This window comes from Hylobates moloch, unplaced genomic scaffold (genome assembly GCF_009828535.3).
Source record: "Hylobates moloch isolate HMO894 unplaced genomic scaffold, HMol_V3 SCAFFOLD_15, whole genome shotgun sequence".
NCBI classification, from domain to species: Eukaryota; Metazoa; Chordata; class Mammalia; order Primates; family Hylobatidae; genus Hylobates; species Hylobates moloch.
Window position 1 is genome coordinate 33649495 of NW_026652290.1, and position 23054 is coordinate 33672548.

A 23054-nucleotide genomic window follows, 5' to 3' on the forward strand; every position below is an offset into this window, starting at 1 on the left:
TAACATTTACATACGACGTGTCAGGCCCCATTCTAAGTCCTTTACAGCATTAATTCATTTAACCTCCCCAACAGCCCAATGAGGAATGTGCTGCCCCCATTTTACAGACGGGGAAACTGAGGCACAGAGAGGCCAACTTGCCCAGGATTATACAGGTAGAAAATTATGGCACTGACTCCTTGGTCTGCACTCTAAGCCACTATGCTGCTGCATGTTAAAAACTCTAGAAAAACATATTGATTGTCCTCAGGTCAGACATCCAAAGGTCTGGAGTAGAGTGAAGAAGTCTATAAAATGTTAGCAGAAGAAAAATGTGATTTCCTTCATGTTTTCCTCTAAGAGTCCTTTCTTGCTAGAGGGGTTGGCGAGGCAGTCATTCTGGCTGCCACTAGCCCAGGGAAATTCTCATGTGGGTCAGAAAAAGCACCCCTTCAAGACAAATCTAGGATAAATGTGATGTGAATGGTGCCTGGCCCCTGAGTTGTATGATGTATAACCTACACATCTCAGGGGTCAGGCCCCATTCCCACTACATTTGACAGCCTTAAAAGCCGTGGAAGGGGAATTAAAGAGTTCCATGCTTTTAGAAAGAAGAAAATGCAGTTCAAGACAAAATTCTCATATATTACTTTCCGGTTTCTGCTCCCTGAACAATTATTTTCTTAAATTACAAATTATAAATCTTTGTGTGTCAACATATATAGCAATCTTTGCATCTAAATCAAAGAGAAATCATGGTCTCCACTTGGCCTGGTGGTTTAATAACCACTTGTTCTATTATATGTTCTATTTTCCAGACAGCCAAATTCCTTTCCAAATGACCCAGATACAACCATTTTTATCAAAATTCTAAGCACAGCCCAAAGCACAGGCTAAACCGAAAGACTGTTAAATTAGTCAGAATAAGAATTTGCTGCCTCAACATCTTAGATCCAGCATGAAAATCATGGACACAAGTGGTGTTTCTGCTGCCTGGATTAGAAAACAAATAGCAAGCCTGGGAAACGTGAGAGCTGGGCAGCAAAAAATGCCCTCACCAGCCCACCCGGAAAGCAGCGCCCACGTCCTGAAACCACATGGACACAGCCTATCCTGGGGCCTCTTTCTTTGTAAACACTTCTGCCTCCCAAGGAAATAAACTAATCAAAGCACCTTAATCAAATTTAAAGGCTAGGCTGGGCACAGTGGCTCATGCCTGCAATCCCAGCACTTTGGGAGGCTGAGGCAGGTGGATCACTTCAGGTCAAGAGTTCAAGACCAGCCTTGTGAAACCCCATCTCTACTAAAAATACAAAAACTAGCCAGATGTGGTGGCGCGTGGCTGTAATCCCAGCTACTTGGAAGCCTGAGGCAGGAGAATCGCTTGAACCTGGGAGGTGGAGGTTGCAGTGAGCTGAGATCGCACCACTGCACTCCAGCCTGGGCAACAGAGCAAGACTCCAGCTCTTAAAAAAAAAAAAAAAGAAAAAAAAGTAAAGGCTAGACATGTGGGTCTAAATTCAAACTGATGGATTTTGCTTTTTGAGGTTCAAGAAGAATAGGGTGATTGACTACACTCAGTCCCCTATTTACGATGGGCTGGCTTAGGATTTTTCTACTTTATGGTGGTACAATACAATACACAAACTGTACTTCACATACCTATATAACCAGTGTTTTTCACTTTCAAGACAGTATTCAGTAAATGACACAGATATTCAACACTTTGTTATACAACAGGCTTTGTGTTAGACGATTCAGCCCAACTGTAGGCTGATTACATTAGCCAGCCTAATGTATATTGTTCTGAGTACATTTAAGTAGGCCAGGCTGAGCTACGTATGAGGTTCTGTAGGTTTGGTGTATTACATGCATTTTCAACTTATGATACTTCCAACCACTGATGGGTTTATCAGGACATAACCCATCTTAACTCATTCTGTCATTCCAGTTTGCCTGAAATATCCCTAGTTTTAGCACTGAGAGTCCCACATCCCAAGAAATTCCTCAGTCCCAGGAACACCAGGATGGCTGATTAACCCATGATAAAGCTAAAACTGAAGGCCTGTAAAAAGACAAAGCTTAGCAGTTTCAGAAGTAAACATTAAGTTCAGAAAATTTTGAGAGTTTGCACCCAAATATTCCTCTGAAAATAAACTTGGCTTCTGTTGAATAATGTAAACTTTCTAAATTAAGCCTAAAATATCTTTTTAAATTATGATGTTGAAAGTTTTTTTCTTTTTTTTTCTCCTCTGAGACAGGGTCTCACCTGTCACTTGGGCTGGAGTGCAGTGGTGCAATCTTGGTTCACTGCAGCCTCTACCTCCCAGGCTTAAGCAATCCATCCTCCAACCTCAGCCTCCCGAGTAGCTGAGACTACAGGCCTGTGACACCCTACCCAGCTAATTTTTGTATTTTTTGCAGAGATGGAATCTCACTATGTTGCCCAGGCTGATCTCTAACTCCTTGGCTCAAGTGATCCTCCTGCCTTGGCCTCCCAAAGTGGTGGGATTATAGGCGTGAGCCATTGTGTTCAGTCAAAGTTTTATCTTGTTTTATTTGGGGGGTACTTTTGCCGATTTAAGAACATAAGATTAAGAGCTCAAAGTCTAGAACCCTGGAACCCATCCTCTTAAAACACATTATGTACTTTAAAGGGATTAGAAAATTGGTATTAAAATATTAAATATTTGGTATTTTTTAGTATATCTAATTCTTTCTTTGACTATTACAAAAGTTTATTTAACAAAAAGTCTAATATGAAAATGTACACAACCTAATTTTTACATCATAGTAAAATAGACCCTATGAAGAGAGGACATGGGTTTCTCTGCTGAACAGCCATTATTTATACTCGTTCCAAGGCTTCTAACATGATGATACTATTTCCTCATATTACCACCATTCCAATATTGTTCTGTTGCCCACCAGTCACCACCTCCACGCATTCATCTATCACAAGATTCATAAAGGGATCAAATGCCCACAATATTCCTTGGACATGTCTGCCACCATTTAATTTCAATGACGGCTTCTTGTCCATAAATTTTTTCAACTCGGGAGGGTGAGCTTTGCTCATGGTGTCTACTCCATGGGCTCACAGATGCCTTGGAACGGAATGCACGGCCTCCCTCATGCTCCCGCAGTAGGGCTGGTGTCTTGGGTCTCTCTAATTCTTTATTAAAGATAATTTGGGCCACGCATGGTGGCTCACACCTCACTTTGGGAGGCTGAGGCGGGTGGATAACCCAAGGTAAGGAGTTCGAGACCAGCCTGGCCAACATGGTGAAACCCCATCTCTACTAAAAATAAAAAAATTAGCCAGGCATGGTGGCAGATGCCTGTAATCCCAGCTACTTGGGAGGCTGAGGCAGGGGGATCACTTGAACCTAGGAGGCAGAGGTTGCCATAAGCCCAGATCATGCCACTGCACTCCAGCCTGGGCGACAGAGTGAGACTCAATCTCAAAAAAAATACATAAAAATAATAATAATTTGAAAAAGAAGCTATACAAAATACAATGTATATGCCTAAATAGTGTTAATTTAGAAATTTAAAATGATAATTTTTAAAATGGTCTCACTTTTTTAGATTTACTCCAGGTAAGTGATTTGATTTTTTGTTCTACCTAAACAGCACTGGGTGTAATTATTTCTCAGGGCTTCAAAATTCTGAAAATCCTAATTCCCTATTGAAGCACTTTTTTTTTCTAAAATAGCTAATTACTAAATTATAACAAACATAGAAGTTGAATTTGGCAAGTTTTAGTAGTTTGCTTCTAGGTCCTCCTTTGATATAAATATGTTTTCCATATTTGCCTCATACTCAAAAGTTTTCTAAATTTAGCCCAGGAAACATACCACTATTATTATTATTACTGTTATTATTTTGTTGAAGGTTTTTCTGTATTTATCATGTTTTGAAAAAGAAAAATGGTCAAATTCCAGATCCTTTAAAGTCCAGCCCATTATTCCTCCATTTATTTTAATAATAATAATAAATATTTAAACCTGGTAAGTTTTCCGAGTATATCAAAATTTATTATGATGAACGTTTCATGAAGAAACGAAGTTGTATATAATACAAGCTTACAATGCTAAGCTCAGAAGTGAATTCAGAGCTGATGGAGACTGTTGGCTTGTGCATGTTTAGAAGCCCCCACATTGGCTCTGTCCAACCGGCAATGGGCAAGATGTCTTTCCCCAGGGCTTCCAAAGTTCTAAAAATTCTCATAACTTGGGTCAGGTGCCTTTCCCTAAATACAAATTCCTGAATTATATCAAAACCTTAGGGAACATTCCTAGGAGTGGAGAAAAACCTTAAGGACAGAAAAAAACAAGAATTCTAATTTGACAAAAAAAAAAAAAAGGAACACCTACTGTTTTGCCCTCGAAAACACTGACGTCAGTCATGGTAAAAATAACAAGTTTTCATTTGTATTTCACTGACTTAAAATTTTGTAGAAAGAGATCTAGTGCAGGCCGGGCGTGGTGGCTCATGCCTGTAATCCCAGCACTTTGGGAGGCCGAGGCAGGTGGATCATGAGGTCAGAAGATCAAGACCATCCTGGTTAACACAGTGAACCCTCGTCTCTACTAAAATAAATAAATAAATAAATAAATAAATAAATAAATAAATAAATAAATAAATAAAACAAAAAATTAGCTGGGCGTGGTGGCGGGCGCCTGTAGTCCCAGCTACTCAGGAGGCTGAGGCAGGAGAATGGTGTGAACCCAGAAGGTGGAGCTTGCAGTGAGCTGAGATCGCGCCACTGTACTCCAGCCTGGGTGACACAGCAAGACTCCATCTAAAAAAAAAAAAAAAGAAAAAAAGAAAGAAAGAGATCTGGTGCACGAAGGAAGGGTTCCTTGCTCAACGATTCTCCAGATCCTCTGAGCTTTGGTTTCCTCATGGAGTCATGGCAATAATACCAACTTGCTCGGGGATTTTTGCAAAGATTATGTGTTAGGTTTCCCTCCCTCCATCTTAAAAATCACTGCTCAGGCCCTCTTCTTTTACCAAATAACTTTTCAACAGAAACCTGAAGAAAGAACCGGGTAGGAGTGGGGGGTTTGCTTAGCTGAAGTTAACGAACGTAGTTCTTGGCCAGGCACGGTGGCCCACACCTGTAATCAATCCTTTGAGAGACCAAGACAGGGAAATTGCTTGAAGCCAGGAGTTTAAGACCAGCCTAGGCAACATAGTGAGCTGTGGTCTCTACAAAAAATTAAAAATTAGCTGGGCATGGTGGCATGCACCTATAGCCCCAGCTACTCAGGAGGCTGAGGTGGGAGGATCACTTAGGCCCAGGAGTTGGAGGCTGCATCCCAGCCTGGGTGACAGAGCAAGACAGGACAGGACAGGACAGGACAGGACAGGACAGGACAGGACAGGAAAGGAAAGGAAAAGGAAAAGGAGAAAAGAAAGAAAGAGAAAAAGAGAGAGAGAGAAAAAGAAAGAGAGAGAAAAAGAGAGAGATAGAGAAAGAGAGAAGGAAAGAAGGAAAGGAAGAAGGAAAGGAAGAAGGAAAAGAAGAAGGAAAGGAAGAAGGAAAGGAAAGAAATGCAGTACTTCATTTTCCTCTTCACTCACCAAGTGTACTAATTATTTGCTTGCACTTGAATATTCAAACCTATTTAATATACGTTTGGTCGATTAATGTCTCAAGGTTTCTGTCTGCATTGCAATTGTCTTAGACGGGAATTAACTACAGGGTAGTAACATCCATTTAATTCCATGTGGAAAATGCCACTTGCAGAGCAGGCCTGCATAAATGACTTTGATGCAGTGAGAAAATGGAGCTTACCTAATAAAAACACCTCTCAATTATCCTACCAAAAGGAAAAAAAATGAGAGCGATAACACATAATCACGAGAGGCAAAACCATAAAACTTTCAGGAAACAAGAAGAAGAATATCTGTATGGCTTCAAGGTTGGGGAAGATTTTTAAAACAACAGCCAAAATCAGCACATCAGAAAAGAAAAAGATTGAGAGAAGTGACCTTGTTTGTTAAAAGAACTCCTATTCATCTGAAATCAACATATATAGCAATGAAAAAATTAATATCCAGAATATATTTAAAAACTCCTCCTAATATAAAAGATCAACAATCAAAAGAAAACAGGCAGTGGACTTTGTGGTGGATTGTACAGTAACAGCCTCCAATTGATTCACATTCCCTGGATCCAGGCCCTTGGAATATTCCATCCAAGGTTGCCTCTAGATGTGGCGGCCCTGTGACTTCCTTTGGCTAATGAGACAACAACAATTATGATGCGTATGGAGGTTTAAAAAGCGCTTGCACATTGGAGTCTGCCTTTTCTTGTTGCTTACTGGGACCCTCGGTCCATCACATGAAGACGCCCAGGCTAACCTTTAGGGGATAAGAGACCATGTGGAGAGGAATCCAGGCCATCCTTGCTGCTCCAGTAATCCCAGCCAACACACAGAACTGTGAGCTAAATAAACGGGTATTATTTTAAGCCTCTAAGTTTTGGGTTGTCTGTTATACAGCAAATCCTAATTGACACAGGGAAAAACATACAGAAGATGTTCTTCTTCACTGGCAATCAGAAACTAACAAAGGAAGAGCTAACGCAGCCAGTCCGTCAACTGTGAGGTGTTAAGGACACTCACACCTTTGTTCATAAAGAAAAGCTGCCAAGTGTAACCAGGCAACAGTTTCTGCACAGGAAGAGCACAGCGGGCTGGACTGAAACATGACCACCCATGCCTGTCTAAGGTGGGAAGAAGAATGGTTTTGCACAAAAACTTCCAGGAAGTGTCCTCAGAGGAACAGTCAGGAGCCGTGATGTGCAAGGCTCATCTGGGAAGCTCAGCTGGTCTTGCACAAGTGTGCTAGGTTACTTAGGAAGTAAACTGATCTGGAGACTAACGAAGTTCAGGGAGGGGGCTGCGGAGATTTGGAGAAAGGGCTCAAGAAAGCTCTTGAAAGCCATCCTTGGTGCGTCACTGACTGCAGGACATTAAGGACTCACTACAGCACATAATCTGTGGGCATCTGTGTGGGGTGTGACTTCATTCTGTTCTCGCTTATCTCATAGCTTTCTTGTCCTCTGCAAACCCAAACTCCATGTTTCACGTCTCTGGATAATATCCATACACCCATGGGATTACAATTCCCCAAACATGGGAAAATGAAAAATTAAAATGGTTTTAGAGTTGAGTGTAGTTGTGACTACAGGAAAGATGTCACATCATCTCAAGAAGTGAGGGACCGACCAGAAAGAAACTAACCAGCATCCTCCAACATGAGTCCTCCTCATGCTCTGGGAACTCTTCCTCAAGGCTGAGCTGCAGCATTGGCCTGAAGCCCTAAGTCAGAGGGGTCCTAGCATCAAGCCTGTATCAAATACACTCACCGAATGGAAGGAAGACACCCCCAGCATCACTGTCAGAACAGAAGCACATGGATGAGCCAGGGCATTTGACTGCAGTTCAACTCAGAGCAAGCGAGGCTCTCCAGGCTCAGGTATCATCTCTACCCTGGCATTCCCACTGCCTCCCAGTCCATCTGAGCAGAGACATCCAACCTTAGGATGAGCCAGGGCAATTCCACCAGGCATGTTAACTCCACAGGTCAAATGAGACACGTGCAGGGAGATACATTGGCTGTGTGTGGAAAGGAAGGCTGGAGGGTACTATAGTGGTGAAACATCTACACTTTCCAGCCATCCTGTTAGGCATGATATTCCTTGGAGTATGCAATGGACTGAATGTATGTGTCATCCTAAAAGTCGTATGTTAAATCCTAACCTCCAAGGTAATGCTATTAGGAGCTGAGGCCTTTGGGGAGGTGACTGGGTCGTGAGGGTGGAGCCCTCACGAATGGGATTAGTGAATTACTAAAGAGGCCTCGGAGAGTTGCCTTGCCCCCTCTACCATGGGAGGACACAGTGAGAAGGCACCGTCTGTAAACCAGGAGGCCAGTCTTCACCAGACATCGAATCTGCCAGTGCCTTGATCTTGGACGACCAGCGTCTAGAACTGTGGGAAATAAATTGCTGCTGCTTTTAAACCACTGCATTTATGGTATTTTGTTACGGCAGCCTGAAAAGCCTAAGACAGCCTCTGTCAACCTCACAACCACCCTGCAAAGCAGGCATCCTCCCACTTCACAAATGAAGAAACAGAAGTCAAAGAAGCTAAGTAACTTGCCCAATGTTATCACAGTCCTAGGTGTAAAATTGAAGTTTGAATCCAGGTGTCTTGATTTCAAAAATCCATGCTCGTTTTTTGTTTCACCACACTGGTTTTTTGTGAATAAGCCAGCTTAGAGACTTTCATTACAGCGGTAATTTTTTTGTTGTTCCCTCAGAGGATTTCCTGCGACCAGTAAATGATGCCCGGGATTGTGTTAAGTACTCTAGATTTCAAGTGTTAAGTACTCTAGATTCAGTCTCTCATGATGGATTTACAGACTCCATAAAAGATCTGAGGGTCCCCTGAGGCAACTTTAACCAGAAAATCTGAAGGTCCAGGAATTATAGCAAAAATGATGACTTGGAATGAATTTCCTGAATTTGTTAAGATATTTATTGTGGCCAACTTCAGAGAGAAATCTTAACAAATATGGTCTCAGTTCAAGGGATAAGAAGCAAATATGAAAACTCATAAAGTTATTTTATATATAGACTTAAATTTGTCTCCTCAAAGCCCACGTTCCTATAATAACATGTCAGGCTAGAGGCGCAGTTTGTCCAATAAAAATAAAAACTTAATTTACTTTTTATTTCTAGTTGACTCTTAGAAAGGAAAATAATCAACCCACATAGGAAGAACTAATGTGCAAATTATTTTGCCAGACTCTGAGGGTCTGAATACCCAGACGAAAACCACAAAGAAACAAAAATTACATAAAAGCACCAAGAGGGAAGTCCAGTTACAGCAGAGGTTGACACTGTCCCCAAGTTGGGGACAGAGGGGATGACCACAGGCACGGGCCTCACCTTGACCATGGCAGCGGACAGCTCTACTCCTGTCTCTGTGGTCTGAAAACCTCAGAGCAGCCAGTAAGATGACCCTAGAGAGACAGGAGCTGTACCTTCACCAGGAGCACGGAGGCCACATGGCAAGAACCCAAGTGGGCTCCGGCAGGGGAGCCTCCCGTGAGATGGTGCAGGGGCTCTCATTCCATCTGCTGAGAACTGGGCACACTCTGCTCAGCAATGGGTCCCTCAGCACAAGGCTGCCCAGACAACAGGACTGAACACTTAAAGGGGACAACAACAAAGACAGCGAGAACTGTACTCACAGTTCTCCACAGAGATACTGGCACCTGATCAAGTCTGAAACCCAAGGGCAAGCTCAGGGCCAGCCAACTTTGTCCTGCTTCTAACTTGTGTCCACACCCTGCAGAATATGACGATGGCACAGGCTGCAGTGGGAAAGGTGTGTAAAATCTCCCCTGTTCTCAGGCCACCCCTCCAAGGCCAGCAGCAGGAGAGGCACCTGCCCTGGGCCACAGGCTGCCTCAAGGGCCCGGGCATTGAGGTTTTGAGTGACTTTGACTCCTGTCTCTGAAGGCTGTGATTCTCAGTGCTGCAGATAATATCATCTCCATATTTCCTCCCTGTGTTTGCCTAACAGAAACTCCGATATCTTCTCCTGCTAACTGGCATTCTTGAGTTTTCCTCATCCTGCCAGCTTATTCCTATAGCAACTATTAGGTGGAATAGCTCTCATCTTAAAAACAGTTCCAAACAGCTTAGGGCCCTATAAATTTAATTTTCAATCCCACATTTGGCATTTGTTTGGGGGTAGTTCCAACCCATCAGGAAGACAGAATTGCATTCATGGGCGAAAATCAGTACTGATGGTTTTGCCTAAAGACTGAATATAGTATTTACTTTCATAATACTACCTGAGGTTTATACATTAGGACAATTCTGCTCTGTGTCACTTTTCTCAGCTGCTCCTAGATGCAAAATGTGCACATTTTCCTGAAGAAGCTGTTGCATAATGCTTTGTTGTGCCTCGTGTGTGCTTCTTAAATGTTTTATGCCCCCATCATGTTTTATCTCCAGCTCGGATTAGAATCTATTGTTTTGCAGTCCATAAATAGTACATCCTTCAAACAGTACAAAAAAAATAGCTACAGAGGATTTGCTGAATTGTAAGTTCAAGGAAAACTATTCTGTCAGGATTCTAGGCAATCTAGGACCAACAGAGAAAATACCCTTGCTACAATTACCCATCTCACTGTTTAATGATCACTGCTGATGGCAAAAACTTCCCCTATGAGCACATGAGCTGGGCAGGGCAAAGAGAACCACCAAGTGCCCGTGGCTGTTGTGCTGCAAGTGGGTGGCATGAGCTCTTCTGGTGTCTAAGCCTCTCTCACTCACCACTCACTCATCTATTTACTCACTCAAGATCTTTCTAAAGCAAACCAGATCACGTATTCTTCTGATTACAGCCTTTCAATGGCTTCCCAATGCACAGAGAACATGTCCCAAACTCCTTTCCTGGATTGCAAAACCACTCGGGCCACCCCAGGGTTCTCTGAAAACACCACGCTCAATCTCTCCTTAGTCTCTCTGCACCAGGCGATCGTCCCCGACCTTTGCCTCCCTGGCCCCTTCTCACTACTCACATCTTCAGCTCTCAGCTTAGACACCATCTCTTTAAAAATGTTCCCTGGCCACCAAACATAAAAGTCATTCTCTGTCATTCTCCATTATATGTTCCCATGGTGTTAATTACCTGTATGTCACCTGCCCCATCTGACTTTTTTCATGAGCATTTCCTGTTCACTGGCCTCCCTGGCTGGAACGCACACTAGGAGAATTCGAAAATCCCTTCCTCATTTGCCACCACACACTTGATGCAAGAAGAAAGGACAGGCACCCCAGCATGTGCCCCGGGAATATCTGGTAAGGGGTGAACAGAAGGAGACTAAGCACATGGAGTCTCAGGGCTGCGAAAGCACACAGGGATCTCAGGATCCATGGGACGTACGGCTGACGCCGGCTCTGGCCCAGGACTGGCAGTTGCTGATGGGTCCCTCTCCTGAGGCAGGGGATCTGCAGGCCTCTCAGCTACTGCTCAGACCTCAAGAAGGTTTCCTCAGCCCTTACAAGACACCTGCACAAGGCAATAGCCTGCTCCCAATTGTCTGCCTGAAAGACAACACCTCCCATCTCATCTGCTGCTGATGCTACAGGAATATGAACAGCCTATTTCATTGTTCTCACAAATCACGACACTCTAAATTCAATTTCCTTAATAGTCTCAAACACTCAGAATAACAGAACCATGAGTCACGGAAGTCCGACTCAGCCTCACACAGAGGACAAGAGTCCCTTTGGCTGCAATTCCTGATTTCCTAATGCTGTTCTGTGAGGTTTTTGGACGCTTGTTCCCTTTGTGAGAATAGATCATCTGAAGCAGAAGAAAAAGGCCCTATTGCTCTATTTGGGCCACAGAGTGAGGGTTCCCATCCTCTCTGAGCTTGCCACACCCAGCCTGAGGACGTCACTGGGGAAAGAAGATCAAGGCCCAGCTGTGGGCTCCAAACCTCTGAGCCCAGACCAGGGCTCAGGAAATGTGTCCTGACTGTCTGGCCAAGCAGCCATTGGATTAATTTTACTGGAGTTTTCACAAGGTAGGCACAGCCCAGTAAGGGAAAGTCAAAGCAGGAGGTCTCTTTGGGCTAGACCGGCCTGGGGCACGATGGTCAGGGCAGACACAGGCTTCCCACTTGGCCTTGTTGCCATTCACTCCCGCTTCTCCAGCGGCCAATCAGTGCCTGTGTCACTGGGGTGGCTCAGCAGGAAGGCCTGGCCTCATTCTGAGCCCCAAGGCCCAGGACTCTAGGCACGGGCTGCTCTATGTGTGTGACCATCTACCATGAGGCACGACACAGACAGGAGACAAGGTCCTCAGTGTGGCAGCTGGCAGACTCAGCTGGGAGCTTCTAGACTCCCAGGCCTGGCTTCCATCCAACTGATGACATTAAAACTGCTAGAGGGAACCCATGCTTCAGGACTACAAAGCTCCCCAGATGGTGCCAAGGTGCTACCAAAGTTGAGAACAGCAGGAAAAGGGGCCACCCAAGCTAGGACACCAACACAGACGAGAGGGGAAGTGATTCCTCAGGGAGCCCGCCATGACCAGAGAAAACAGGAGGCAAACAGAGGAGCCACCCTGTGTGGCAGGCTACCTATGACACCCCCGTCTACACCAGAGCCAGCCACTTGCAGGAGGAAGGATCACTCACAGGTGTCAGGCCAGGAAAACCACCATGAAGGCAGCACTCTGGGGAACATCGTGTCTCAGGTCCGAGCAGAGGTGGTGGGCACCTGTAGTCCCAGCTACTCAGGAGGCTGAGGCAGAAGAATGGCGTGAACCCAGGAGGCGGAGCTTGCAGTGAGCCAAGATCGCATCACTGCACTTTAGACTGAAGGACAGAGCAAGACTCCATCTCAAAAAAAAAAAAATTATTCAAGAGACTAGGGAAACAAGGGAAACACGCAGGGTGGGAACAGAAACTGGCAGATACAGAAGCCAGAGAAGAGGGACTGCAGGGACTGGCGGGAGAGAACAGCCCAACCCTCACCATGGCGAGGCCGGGAGACAGAGGGTCCCAGGGGCCCTCCCAGCAGAGCTGACTGAACCAAGCCAAAGGTCAATGCCTGAGGCCAAGTGGGAGGGAAGAAGGTTGCGTGGGAGGGAAGAAGGATGGTTATAAATCTGATTTTCTGCCAACAAAATGTAATATGAGCTTATGTAGGAAATTTCGAAAGATATAAAGAAAAAAAAAGGACATTCCTAAAGTATTCCTTCCAGCCATTTTCCCCCCAATGCATCTATACCCATATGGCCCTAGAAAAGGGGAGAGGGTCCCACAACAAGATGAATTTTGTATCCTTTTTTTCACTTCAAATGCTCCAATATCCTTCCATCTTTTATAATGGCCATTACTACAAACAAATTTGTCTTTTCTGTTGTTGTTGTTGTTGTTGTTATATTCTTAGGCTGGAATTGTTAGGTCAAGAGACAAACAAACTGCTTTTTCAGAGAGTTTTTGTTTTGAGGTATGTAAGTACAAACTTGTCTCGCTCTCTTCTTGTCACCATTGACTGTCAACTAATTTGTATTAACTTATTAGACAATGAACCTTCTCATTCTCAGAGCTTACTACTAAGGCCACTTATTTTAAACATATATTTTTAGTAATTATTTTTCTGATGCTCTATAGAGTTCTTTTTGGCCAAAAGGGAGACATGGAGTTTTTGGGGAGACATGGACTTGTCTGGATGTGGATTATAAGGAGGTGAGGGAGAAAGAAGATGGAACACGAGAAAAGAAGCAGGGAGCAAGACAGAGAGAGAAAGAGAGAGAGAGAGAGATGGAATCAAGGTCCCAAGGGCAGGGGTGGGGGTGGGGGTGTCAGGAGTCCAGTAGGAAGAAGTAGCCTTAGAAGAGAAGAGAAACCCCTCAGGGTCTAGAGAGGAGAAGGACGACAGGAGGAAATAGGAAGAAGCTTAGAAGGAAACAGAAGGGTGCTCAGAGGTGAGAGGGAGGGAAGATGAAGGCATCCTCACCTAATGGCCTCTCTGGTTCATGTGAAATAATCCGTCAGTGGCAGGGATACTAGAGAAGCTGAAAGTTTGAAACTGCAGCAATGAAAAACCTATCTATCCACAAGTCAAAGTGCCACACCAGGGGACTCTGCTACTGATAGGGACCATCCAGCCCAACCCTGACTCTGGTTTTAGTTTTTGTTGTTTGTTTGTTTGTTTGTGTGTTTGTTTGTTCTGAGACAGAGTCTCACTCTGTCGCCCAGACTGGAGTGCAGTGGTGCGATCTCGGCTCACTGCAAGCTCCGCCTCCCAGGTTTAAGCAATTCTCCTGCCTCAGCCTCCCAAGTAGCTGGGATTACAGGCATGAGCCACCACGCCTGACTAATTTTTTTAGTAGAGATGAGGTTTCAATCATGTTGGACTCCTGACCTCAAGTGATCTGCCCTCCTGGGCCTCCCAAAGTGCTGAAATTACAGGCGTGAGCCACCGTGCCCGGCTTCAACCCTGATTTTACATGTGAGAAAACTGAGGCCCGGAGGTGATAAATGGGTGACCCACGGTTCCACAAGAAGAGAGGGCAGTGCCAAGTCTAGAATCCCCAGGTGTGGTTCACCCACTATGCAGTACAACAGCCTTCAGTCACATAAGAAAACAGAGAAGGGTCTGGGCCAGAGCCTCGGCCACTGCTACAGATAAGTGATTCATCTATCATGAGCCAGCAAGCTCTCCACAGAGGATACCCAGCTGCAAGCCCCACTACAACTAGAGCACATTTCGCTATCCGTCACCTCCACCTGGCTGCCAGTGATTGAGTGACTCCTCACCTTCAGCACACATTTCTCCAAGTCTCCAAGGAGACCATTGGAAATTCTGTAAGTTGCTGTGAGCTGTGGGGATGAAAGGCAGGTGGCCGTGAAACACCCCTCCCAAAGACAAGGGACTCCCAGAGCAGTGCCGCCAGCTCCTTTCCACACTTGGCTCCATTTAAGCTGGAGCACTTGGCAGAGCAACCCTCTCCCTAAAATCTATTACTCCACCAAGAAAGCTCTTAAAAATCAGTGCCTTCATCGGCCTCTATTTCCTCCCTGTTTTCCTGGATGATCACGCCTGGCTCTGTACCCAGTCTCGTGTGTGCAAACAATGGTGTCTGCCCACTAACCCCGTGTCCCTCATCAGACTGCAGAGTCAAATACAGGGCCAAATTCAAAATCACTTCAGAATATTGTAGTCCATTTGTTCGAAAAAGCTTTTACTTGATTGGAGGCTGGGAGCAGGGAAGGCCCCAATTTTCACTGGAAAACTGTATCCTTATTCTTATTCAGTTCATTTTTGTGTGAGGAGAAAGAAATGACTACTTTGGAAATGACCCATTGAATCTTAACAAAAATACTCCTATAGCCCCCCAGGAAGGGATAAAAGCTTCCTTAGAGACCCTCAAAAAAACAAATCCATGTGAGAAACCCAGGTGAGCTGTTTGCCATTCATATTTATGGACCCCAGCTCTTTTTGGAGCACTGTGCAGGGCTCACACCCAGAGAAGAAAGAGGTCTGGGGGAACCTCGAAGTGCTCACAGAGTTCTGAGCTCTGGGACACTCGGGAAAGACGTGTCTTGGACGTCTTCTCCTGTATACAACCATCTTGACATTTGGCACTGCATAAACCCAGGGAACTTGCTTATTTTTATTACATTTAACATTGTTCTGTCTACCAGTAGCTTTTCCTCTCATGAACAGAAAGAACTGGAGGCAGAAAAGTCAACTGAAGGGCCCTCTCATCTGTTGTCTCTCTGATGCATGCACCCCCTCACATAGAGCCAGTGACCACAGTGGAGCTGTATCCTCCCTTGGGACAGAGAGAAGGGACTGCCCCCCACACTGGCTGCTGTCCTCCAGGGCAGACCACCCCTCGACAGGTTTCATCAAGGGCCTTGCCTCTGGATCGCAAGAGCCACGGAGGACGCAAGCATGTAGCAGCTGCCTGGGGGAAGGAAGGCTTGAGCAACAAGGGCATCTGGTCCTCTGTGGAGTGAGGCCATCCTGTGAGCACTCTGCTCCTTCATTCATCGCACTCTGGGTTTAACAAACTCTGAAACAGTGGCATCCATAATGCTAAAAAGAATTCCAGAAAAAAAGTCCCCTCTAAAGTTTCCAGTTTCCAGCAGAGATCGCGCCACTGCACTCCAGCCTAGGCAACAGGGTGAGGCTCTGTCTCACGCACACACACACAAAAATATACATAACAAACAAGAAATGTATAAATTATAGAAAAAGAAAAAAATTTTTTAAAGCACCCACAATCTAGCTGTCATGCTCTGGTAGCTGTCTTCCAGCCTTGTCTCTGTGCATAGATTTATAAGGTTTTTAAAAATACAGTGATATTAGTGTACATGCCATCTGGTATCGTGCTTCATTTTTAGAGCCAACACTTTTCTCTTGAATTAGTCTTCATAAAAACCATTTTATTTTATTATTTTTTTTTTGAGAGAGACAGGCTTCACTCTCTCACCCAAGCTAGAGTGCACCCGCATGATCATGGTCCACTGCAGCCTCCAACTCCGAGGCTCAAGCAATGCTCCTGCCTCAGCCCCACCTGGGATTACAGGCAGATGACACCATGCTTGGCTAATTTTTTAATATTTTGTAGAGATGGGGCCTCATCAGTTTCCCAGGCTGATCTTGAACTCCTGACCTCAAGTGCTAGGATTACAAGCATGAGCCACTGCGTGGTCATAAAAACCATTTTAATTTGGCTGCATAACACTAAGTTAATTTATATACCATAGCTTATTTAGCAATCTCCACACTATTAATAATATCCAAGTTGTTCTTCATTTTTTGCTTTATTTTATATTAAAATGAGAACTTTGTGTAGAAAGTATTTGTTTTTTGTGTTTCTTTTCAGGATGATTTTCTTTCGGAAGATCCCCAGATGTCATCGCTAAATCAAAGACATGGGCATTTTAAAGCAGGAGTGTGCAATCTTTTGGCTTCCCTGGGCCACACTGGAAGAATTGTCTTGGGCCTCACATAAAATATACTAACACTAACAACAGCTGATGAGCTTTAAAAAAAATTCACACACAAAAAAATCTCATGATGTTTTAAGAAAGTTTGCGAATTTGTGTTGGGTCACATTCAAAGCCATTCCCTGGGCCACATGCAGCCTGCAGGACGCGGGTTGGACAAGCTTGTTTTAAAGACATCCAATCCATCATGCTGGTTCCCAAAAGCATTATCTGACCAGACTTCCACCAACCTTCTCCACAGACTTGTTAAAGACTGTGCACTTTTTTATACGCTTTGTTAATTTGAAAGCTGAGAAACAACATTTTTTTCAACATGTACCTCTTTGATTACCAACATCAAACATTTCTCCATGTTTTCTGATAAAGATAAATGTCTTCCAACATTAATTACTGTCAGTTCCTCTATTATGACTTCTTTCTATACATTCTTTGCTGGTGGTCTGGTTTTAGTAGTTTTAAACAACCACTTTTAACAGAGTGTTCATATATTACAAATATTAACTCTTTAAAATCTATTCCATGAACATCTTTCCTCCATGTGTATTTTGTCTTTTGGCCTGACAGTCTTGTTTATTTCTTATTTTAACATTGTTTGCAGTGAGATGATGTCACTGCTTTCATTTGTGTTGGCTTCTCTACCTTCTAAGTTTAGCTTCCCCTGATCTTTCTGTGTCCAGGGTCTTTAATATTAAACCCTTAGGCCAGTTGAAATTTCTCTGGGGACTGCCTCTCCCTGTCCTAGAACTATACTTATGCCTTGTCCCCTGAGCTGTAAATACAGGTCACTGCAGCATTTCACAGCCCCAGACTGTACCTGCAATTTTGATCTCTGAGGAGAGTCCTCTTAAATGTATAGGCTGTTTCCTAGCTAAGGAGGCTCACTCCTCATTTCAGGGCGGCACCAGTTTACAAACAGGAAACAGTCCATGCATGTCAGGCTGTAAGAATAAAATAAGAGGCAGTGTCACCTGGGATTTTCTTTCTTCGACCTTGACCTTTAGGCATCCTTAATCTCCCCACGTGGGCAGCATCTTCTCGTGGTAATGTTAATGGTACTGTCCCTGTTTCTCAACAAAATAAAGCCCTCATTCATTGTCATCTTCAACCAAGTGTATACAAAGAAATAACCAAAACAAAATACACCATTTATTTCCTACAATGCATTGACCCTAGAAGACTACCTGTTCTGATTTCTCAAAAACACGGCTCACAGCCGTGTGTTCAAGGTGAAGTTTGAGTAGAAAGAGAATGGAAGTGATGGACAACCTACTCCAATGACATGGGAGCTTTTGCAGAGTGCTTCACTGGGATGCTCATACACTCTGGAGGCACTGCTGGGCATTGCTCATTATTCTCCTGCCCCGACACTGCATGCAGAAACAACCTGGACTTTGGGACCGAGGGGAATTTGGTCATTAATAAAAGGTCCAAAGGCAAGTACATTACACTGTAATTGGGAGGCAGTTTTCACTTTCAGAAAGTTTTCTTTCTTTTGGCAGTGATTAAGAGCTCTAAAAATGTCCCCCAGAAATAAACTATTGATCTTGGAGAGGTTCAAAGTGTGAATAACCTAATGCATATTATAATAGGTCAAAGTGAAACCAACCCGACAGCCTCTTAAAGTAACAGCAGCGAGCTTAGAAGACCCTCTCCTGTGCAATCTGGCTTAGCAGGGTTAAGAGGCTTTATTGGTCAAGGATGTAGGAGAGGAGGCCCACTCCGGTGCCGCGTGCATGTGACGATGAAATAAGAACAGGGAGGGGGGGGCTCAGCAGGAGTCTGACAAGTGTCATCATCAGAGCTCACACTTCCCACAGGGATGCCTCGACTGCACACCTTCAATCTTTATGTTGGTAGACATGTACACTCTCCCTCTCTCCCTCTAATGACACCAAAAAACAGCAAAAGCAAAACAAACAACAGCCTTCGAGGCCCATGCCATGGCATCTCTCAAACCCAGCAGAGTCATCTTACCAGTCACTTCCAGCAGCACCTGTTTCTTGCTCTCCAGGTGACAAGATGGCCCCATGTGCCACCCACACCTGTTGTCCTGGCATGAGGGTTAATAGGGCCCCTTGTTCTCAAAAGTAACCTGATTTGTATGGTACCTAGTCACTCTCCTCAGTTAACACACACAAAGGGTTTGAAAAGATTAGGGTCTCTCAAACTGGTCTCTTTAGTGGCCCTTAGAGATCCCTAGGGTGGATGAAGAAGAGGTAGGAAAAGGGAGGGGAGAAGAAAGACCTCACAGTGAGAATTCTTGGCCCACCAACCAGTTCTCCCAGAACCATTCAGGGTTGATCTATCTTACATGCTCACTGTCCTTGTAAACCTTCATAGAAGACAGGTTCCTCCCGCTCTGAAGTGTTTAGAAACCATGGGCCAGATAGTCTCCCAGGGCCCCCCTCCCAACTCTAAAACCATACTACTTATTGCTCTGTGGTCTGGTTCTAAAGCTCTGCCTCACCATAAAGGAGAACATGATGGCCTACTGGGCTGAAGGGACCAGGGCAGCTTCTAAAGATATCAGATAAAGATATGCAATAGTCAAACTTTGGGATCTGGTGACAACAGGTGCTGAGGTTAGGACACTCATACAACAACTCAGATACACAGAAACACAAAATGGAACAAACTAGTTTGCCCTGAATCCTTTAGAATCTAAGGTGGTAACTAGAACTGTTCAATATTCCATCTGTCTTTTTCTTAGGGACATATCATGGTTGAATTTCCCCAGTAAGTCAGGTGTGAAGATGTAACTTGTTTCAGCAAATAAACGTGGTGTGTGCTGCTCCCACACAGAAGACTCCAAGAGCCTGTGTGCTATCGGCCTCATTCCCTTCTCATCAGCCCGCACCCCTGTGAGATTAACAAGAAGCAGAGCCCTTTGCCTGCTGAGATAATCTAACAGTGTGAATGAGAAACAAACATTTATTGTTTTAAACAGCTGTCAACGAATGCAGCCTGTTACTGCAGCACAACAGAGCCTATCCTAATCAATACAGAAATGTTTCAGATAAAATACAAGCTACTTGCTGAGAAGAATGTGTGTTCTCTAGCCCAGTGTTCCCCAAAATTGGTTCCAAAGAACACTAGCTCCATGAGACATTTGTGGTCAAAAAAATTTAGAGAAATTGCCTGTTTCATCTGTCCCCTTAAGGGCCTTATGTTTTAGGCACTAAGAATCCTGCAATAAAGAAACGGTTTCACTTCGTCTAACCTAAAGTTTTCCTACATGAACTGTCCATGAAAGGTGCGTTTACTGGCATCCTTAGTAACAGTTTCAGAATCTAGTCCATTCAGAAAAGTAATTGATTAATAACAAATTCAGAGATTCCAATGGCCTATTATTGATTAAAATACTATTAATTTCATGGTATAGCTATTTTGAAAAACAATCTGGCAATTTCTTATAAGGAAATTAAACACACATTCACCATATGATCCAGCAATTCTACTCCTAAATGTTAATATTTATCCAAGAGAAATGGAAACATATTAACACAAAAACCTTCATGTGAATGTTTACTGTGGCTTTATCAATGACTGCCAAAAACTGGAAACAATTCAAGTATCCTTCAGTGTTAAATGGATATGCAAACTGTGGTACTTCCATATGATGGAATATTATGCAGCAATAAAAAGGAACACACTACTGATAGACAAAACAATGCGGACCAATCACAAACATGCTACGTAAGTGAGAGAAGCCAGATTCAAGAGCTACATACTCTGTGATCCTATTTATATGGCATTCTGGAAATGCAAAACTGCAGGAACAGAAAGCTGATGTGGGACTGCCAGGGTGGCCACAGCTGATGAATGTTCTGAGCCAAAAGGATGGAGCTCTGCATCTTGAGTGTGGTGGTGATATGAACAGGACACAGGGAAATATTGGGTAGAAGAGGGTGGTTCCCCGGCAAAGGCCCACCCTCAAGCCTGGACACCGTGGCCCTAAATGAGAACAGTTATCCCTGTTTTCCCACTTAAATGTTGCTTTTTCCAAAACCACCCTGGCCCACCACACCCCCATCCTGTACCTATAAAAACCCCAAACTCCACTGGCAGAGAAGCAGAGCAGTGCAGCAGAGGAGGGAAGAGACAAAGTGTCTGAACATTGAGAGGAATTCAGCTGGGGATGGTCAGAGAGGAGTTCAGCTGGGGACAGCCAAACTCCAGGGGAAGATTATCTTCCCACTCTCTCCCCTTTCCAGCTCCTCATCCCACTGAGAGCCACCTCCATCATTCAGTACAACCTCTGAATTCACCGTCCTTCAAGTCCATGAGACCTGATTCTTCCAGGATGCTGGACAAGAACCTGGGTACCAAGAGGACAAGGTGTAAAAAGCTGTCACCCTGACTGTCCACTGAGCTGGTTAACACTTAGCTATCCATGGACAGCAACTGCTAAAGGAGCATTAATTGTAACACACCCCTAGACACTGCCATCCGCAGACGGCAACTGCTAATGGAGCATTAATTGTAACACACCCCTAGACACTGCTGTGGGATGGAGCCCAAAAGCACTAGCTCCGGCCCCAGCTCCCACTCATCTGCATGCTTCCCATCCTGCAAGGGGTTTGAGCACATGGTGGCCAAGTAAGCAAGCCACACCCCTATCGCAAGTCTCACAAAGGGGTAAGGGAACTCTCCTGTCTCAGTGGTGCTCACTCAACTGCAGTTGTTTGTCAAAACTCACAGAATTATAAACCAAAAAGTGTGAATTCTACTGTGTATAAATTGAACCTTGATAAAATTTTGCATTAACATTTAGTTTTCAAGTATAAAATGGAAGTCTCAGCTGTGTTTAGGGGACCCTTTAAGTATCATCACAGAATATCCAGAAACAGCTCATAGAGCTCCTGGTTCCATCACCATGATGCTTCCTATCCACTCATCTTTGCTTTGGATGATCCCACATTTCTCTAAAACATATTGTTAGTTAATCACCCCTTTCCAGAAAGAAGGGATGGACAGGGTAGAAGGAGGGGCAGAGACTCACAGTTGGTCTCCTTTTAGGCATGATGAGAAAGGTCCACACTTATTGAACATTATGGCATGGGAGACGCTGTGCTGTTTCATTTCCCCCTCAGTCAGTGGTCACAAGCACCCTACAGGACAGGTGTAACCATCTCCTGTTTACAGATAGATAGGCAGATCAGGGCTCAGAGAAATTAAGCGACTCAGCCAGATAACACAGTTAGTCATAAGTACTAACCCGAACCATATTTATACTTTTAGCAACTACTCTCTACCATTTTCCAATTCTGAAAAAACGATCCTTCTGGGATGACTACAGTCAAAAAGACAGTTCATAGTATGTGTTGGCAAGGATGTGGAGAACTGTAATTCTCCTATGTTGTTGGGTGGTAGTGATGCAGCCACTTTAGTAAATAGCCTGGAAGTTCCTTAAATGGTTAAACAGAGTTACCACATGATCCGGTCATTCCACTACAAGAGAAATGAAAACATAAGTCCAAACAGACACTTATACATAAATACTTGTAGCGGCATTGTTCATAATAGCCCCAAAGTGAAAACAACCCAAATATCCATCATCTAATGAATGGATAAATAAAATGTGGCAGATTCATACACATCAGTACTAAAAGGACAAAATATTCTACAATGTATTTTGGTGATGGACACAACTCTGTGAATATACCTCAAGCCACTAGATTGAACACTTTAAAAGGGCAAGTTATATGGCATGTGAATTATATCTCAATAAAGCTGCTTTTTTTAATGGCAAATATCTAATCCAGCTAGAGTAAATTCTACATTACTAAAAATGAATAAGAGGAGAATAAGGAATAGAAGATCTAACACGACAAACAAATCCCAAATGCTCTGTAGCCTCCTTTAGCATGCACGGTAAGATTTAATTTGGAAGCAGACTAAAAATACTAATTATATTTTTACTTAGGCTAATGTTAGAATTAGTATGAAGTCCTCAGCCACATGTCATCTGAGAGCAGAGGGAAGCAGCCTACTTAACTAGTAGGTGGAAAGAAGTAGCTTATCATGGAATAAAGAAATACAGCAAAAAGCCCAAGTGGAAAAATCTATGAACAGAGCACAATATTCACTCTTCATAGATGTTTCTGGAAAAAAAATTTAAGCACTATCCATTAGAATGTGGGTGAGACTTGGTCTGCACGAGAAAAGCAAAGCATCCTGCCCCAACTAGGCACGGATCTAAGGCTGCCAACATGAACGTGGTGATAACTGCATTAACCTTCTCCCAGGGGAGTTATTTTTTATTGTAACACACTTGTGAAAATGTCATCGCATTAGCTCACCTCTCCCACATCCGCCCACCAATTCCTCTCAGCTGTAGAAGAAAGAGCAATAATTAGAGCAGGAAACAGCCCCTGGATGAAGAACTGCTCTAGCCTGACAGTTCATCCGAGACTTCGGCAAAGCCGCTCTGGCCCGGCTCTGGGAGGGAGGAGATGGGATCACTAAGCCCATGCTAGGCAAGCCACCTAAACCTCCTT

The 23054-nt window shown here is 44.0% G+C and overlaps 2 protein-coding genes across 2 annotated transcripts in view; both read right to left on the reverse strand.

Moving 5' to 3' along the window:
* Window positions 1–23054, reverse strand: part of SH3RF3 (SH3 domain containing ring finger 3) — a 370710-nt gene that overhangs the window by 246176 nt on the left and 101480 nt on the right. The window lies entirely within an intron of this gene.
* LOC116484307 (small nuclear ribonucleoprotein G-like) lies at window positions 2785–3140 on the reverse strand. Its single transcript, XM_032753610.2, has one exon. The coding sequence runs from the start codon at window positions 3056–3058 to the stop codon at window positions 2870–2872; it is 189 nt and encodes a 62-aa protein (XP_032609501.1). The 5' UTR covers window positions 3059–3140; the 3' UTR covers window positions 2785–2869.

Bases quoted from the DNA above. Each gene is read 5' to 3' on its own strand.
- LOC116484307 (XM_032753610.2), bottom strand. From the start codon at position 3,058: ATGAGCAAAGCTCACCCTCCCGAGTTGAAAAAATTTATGGACAAGAAG.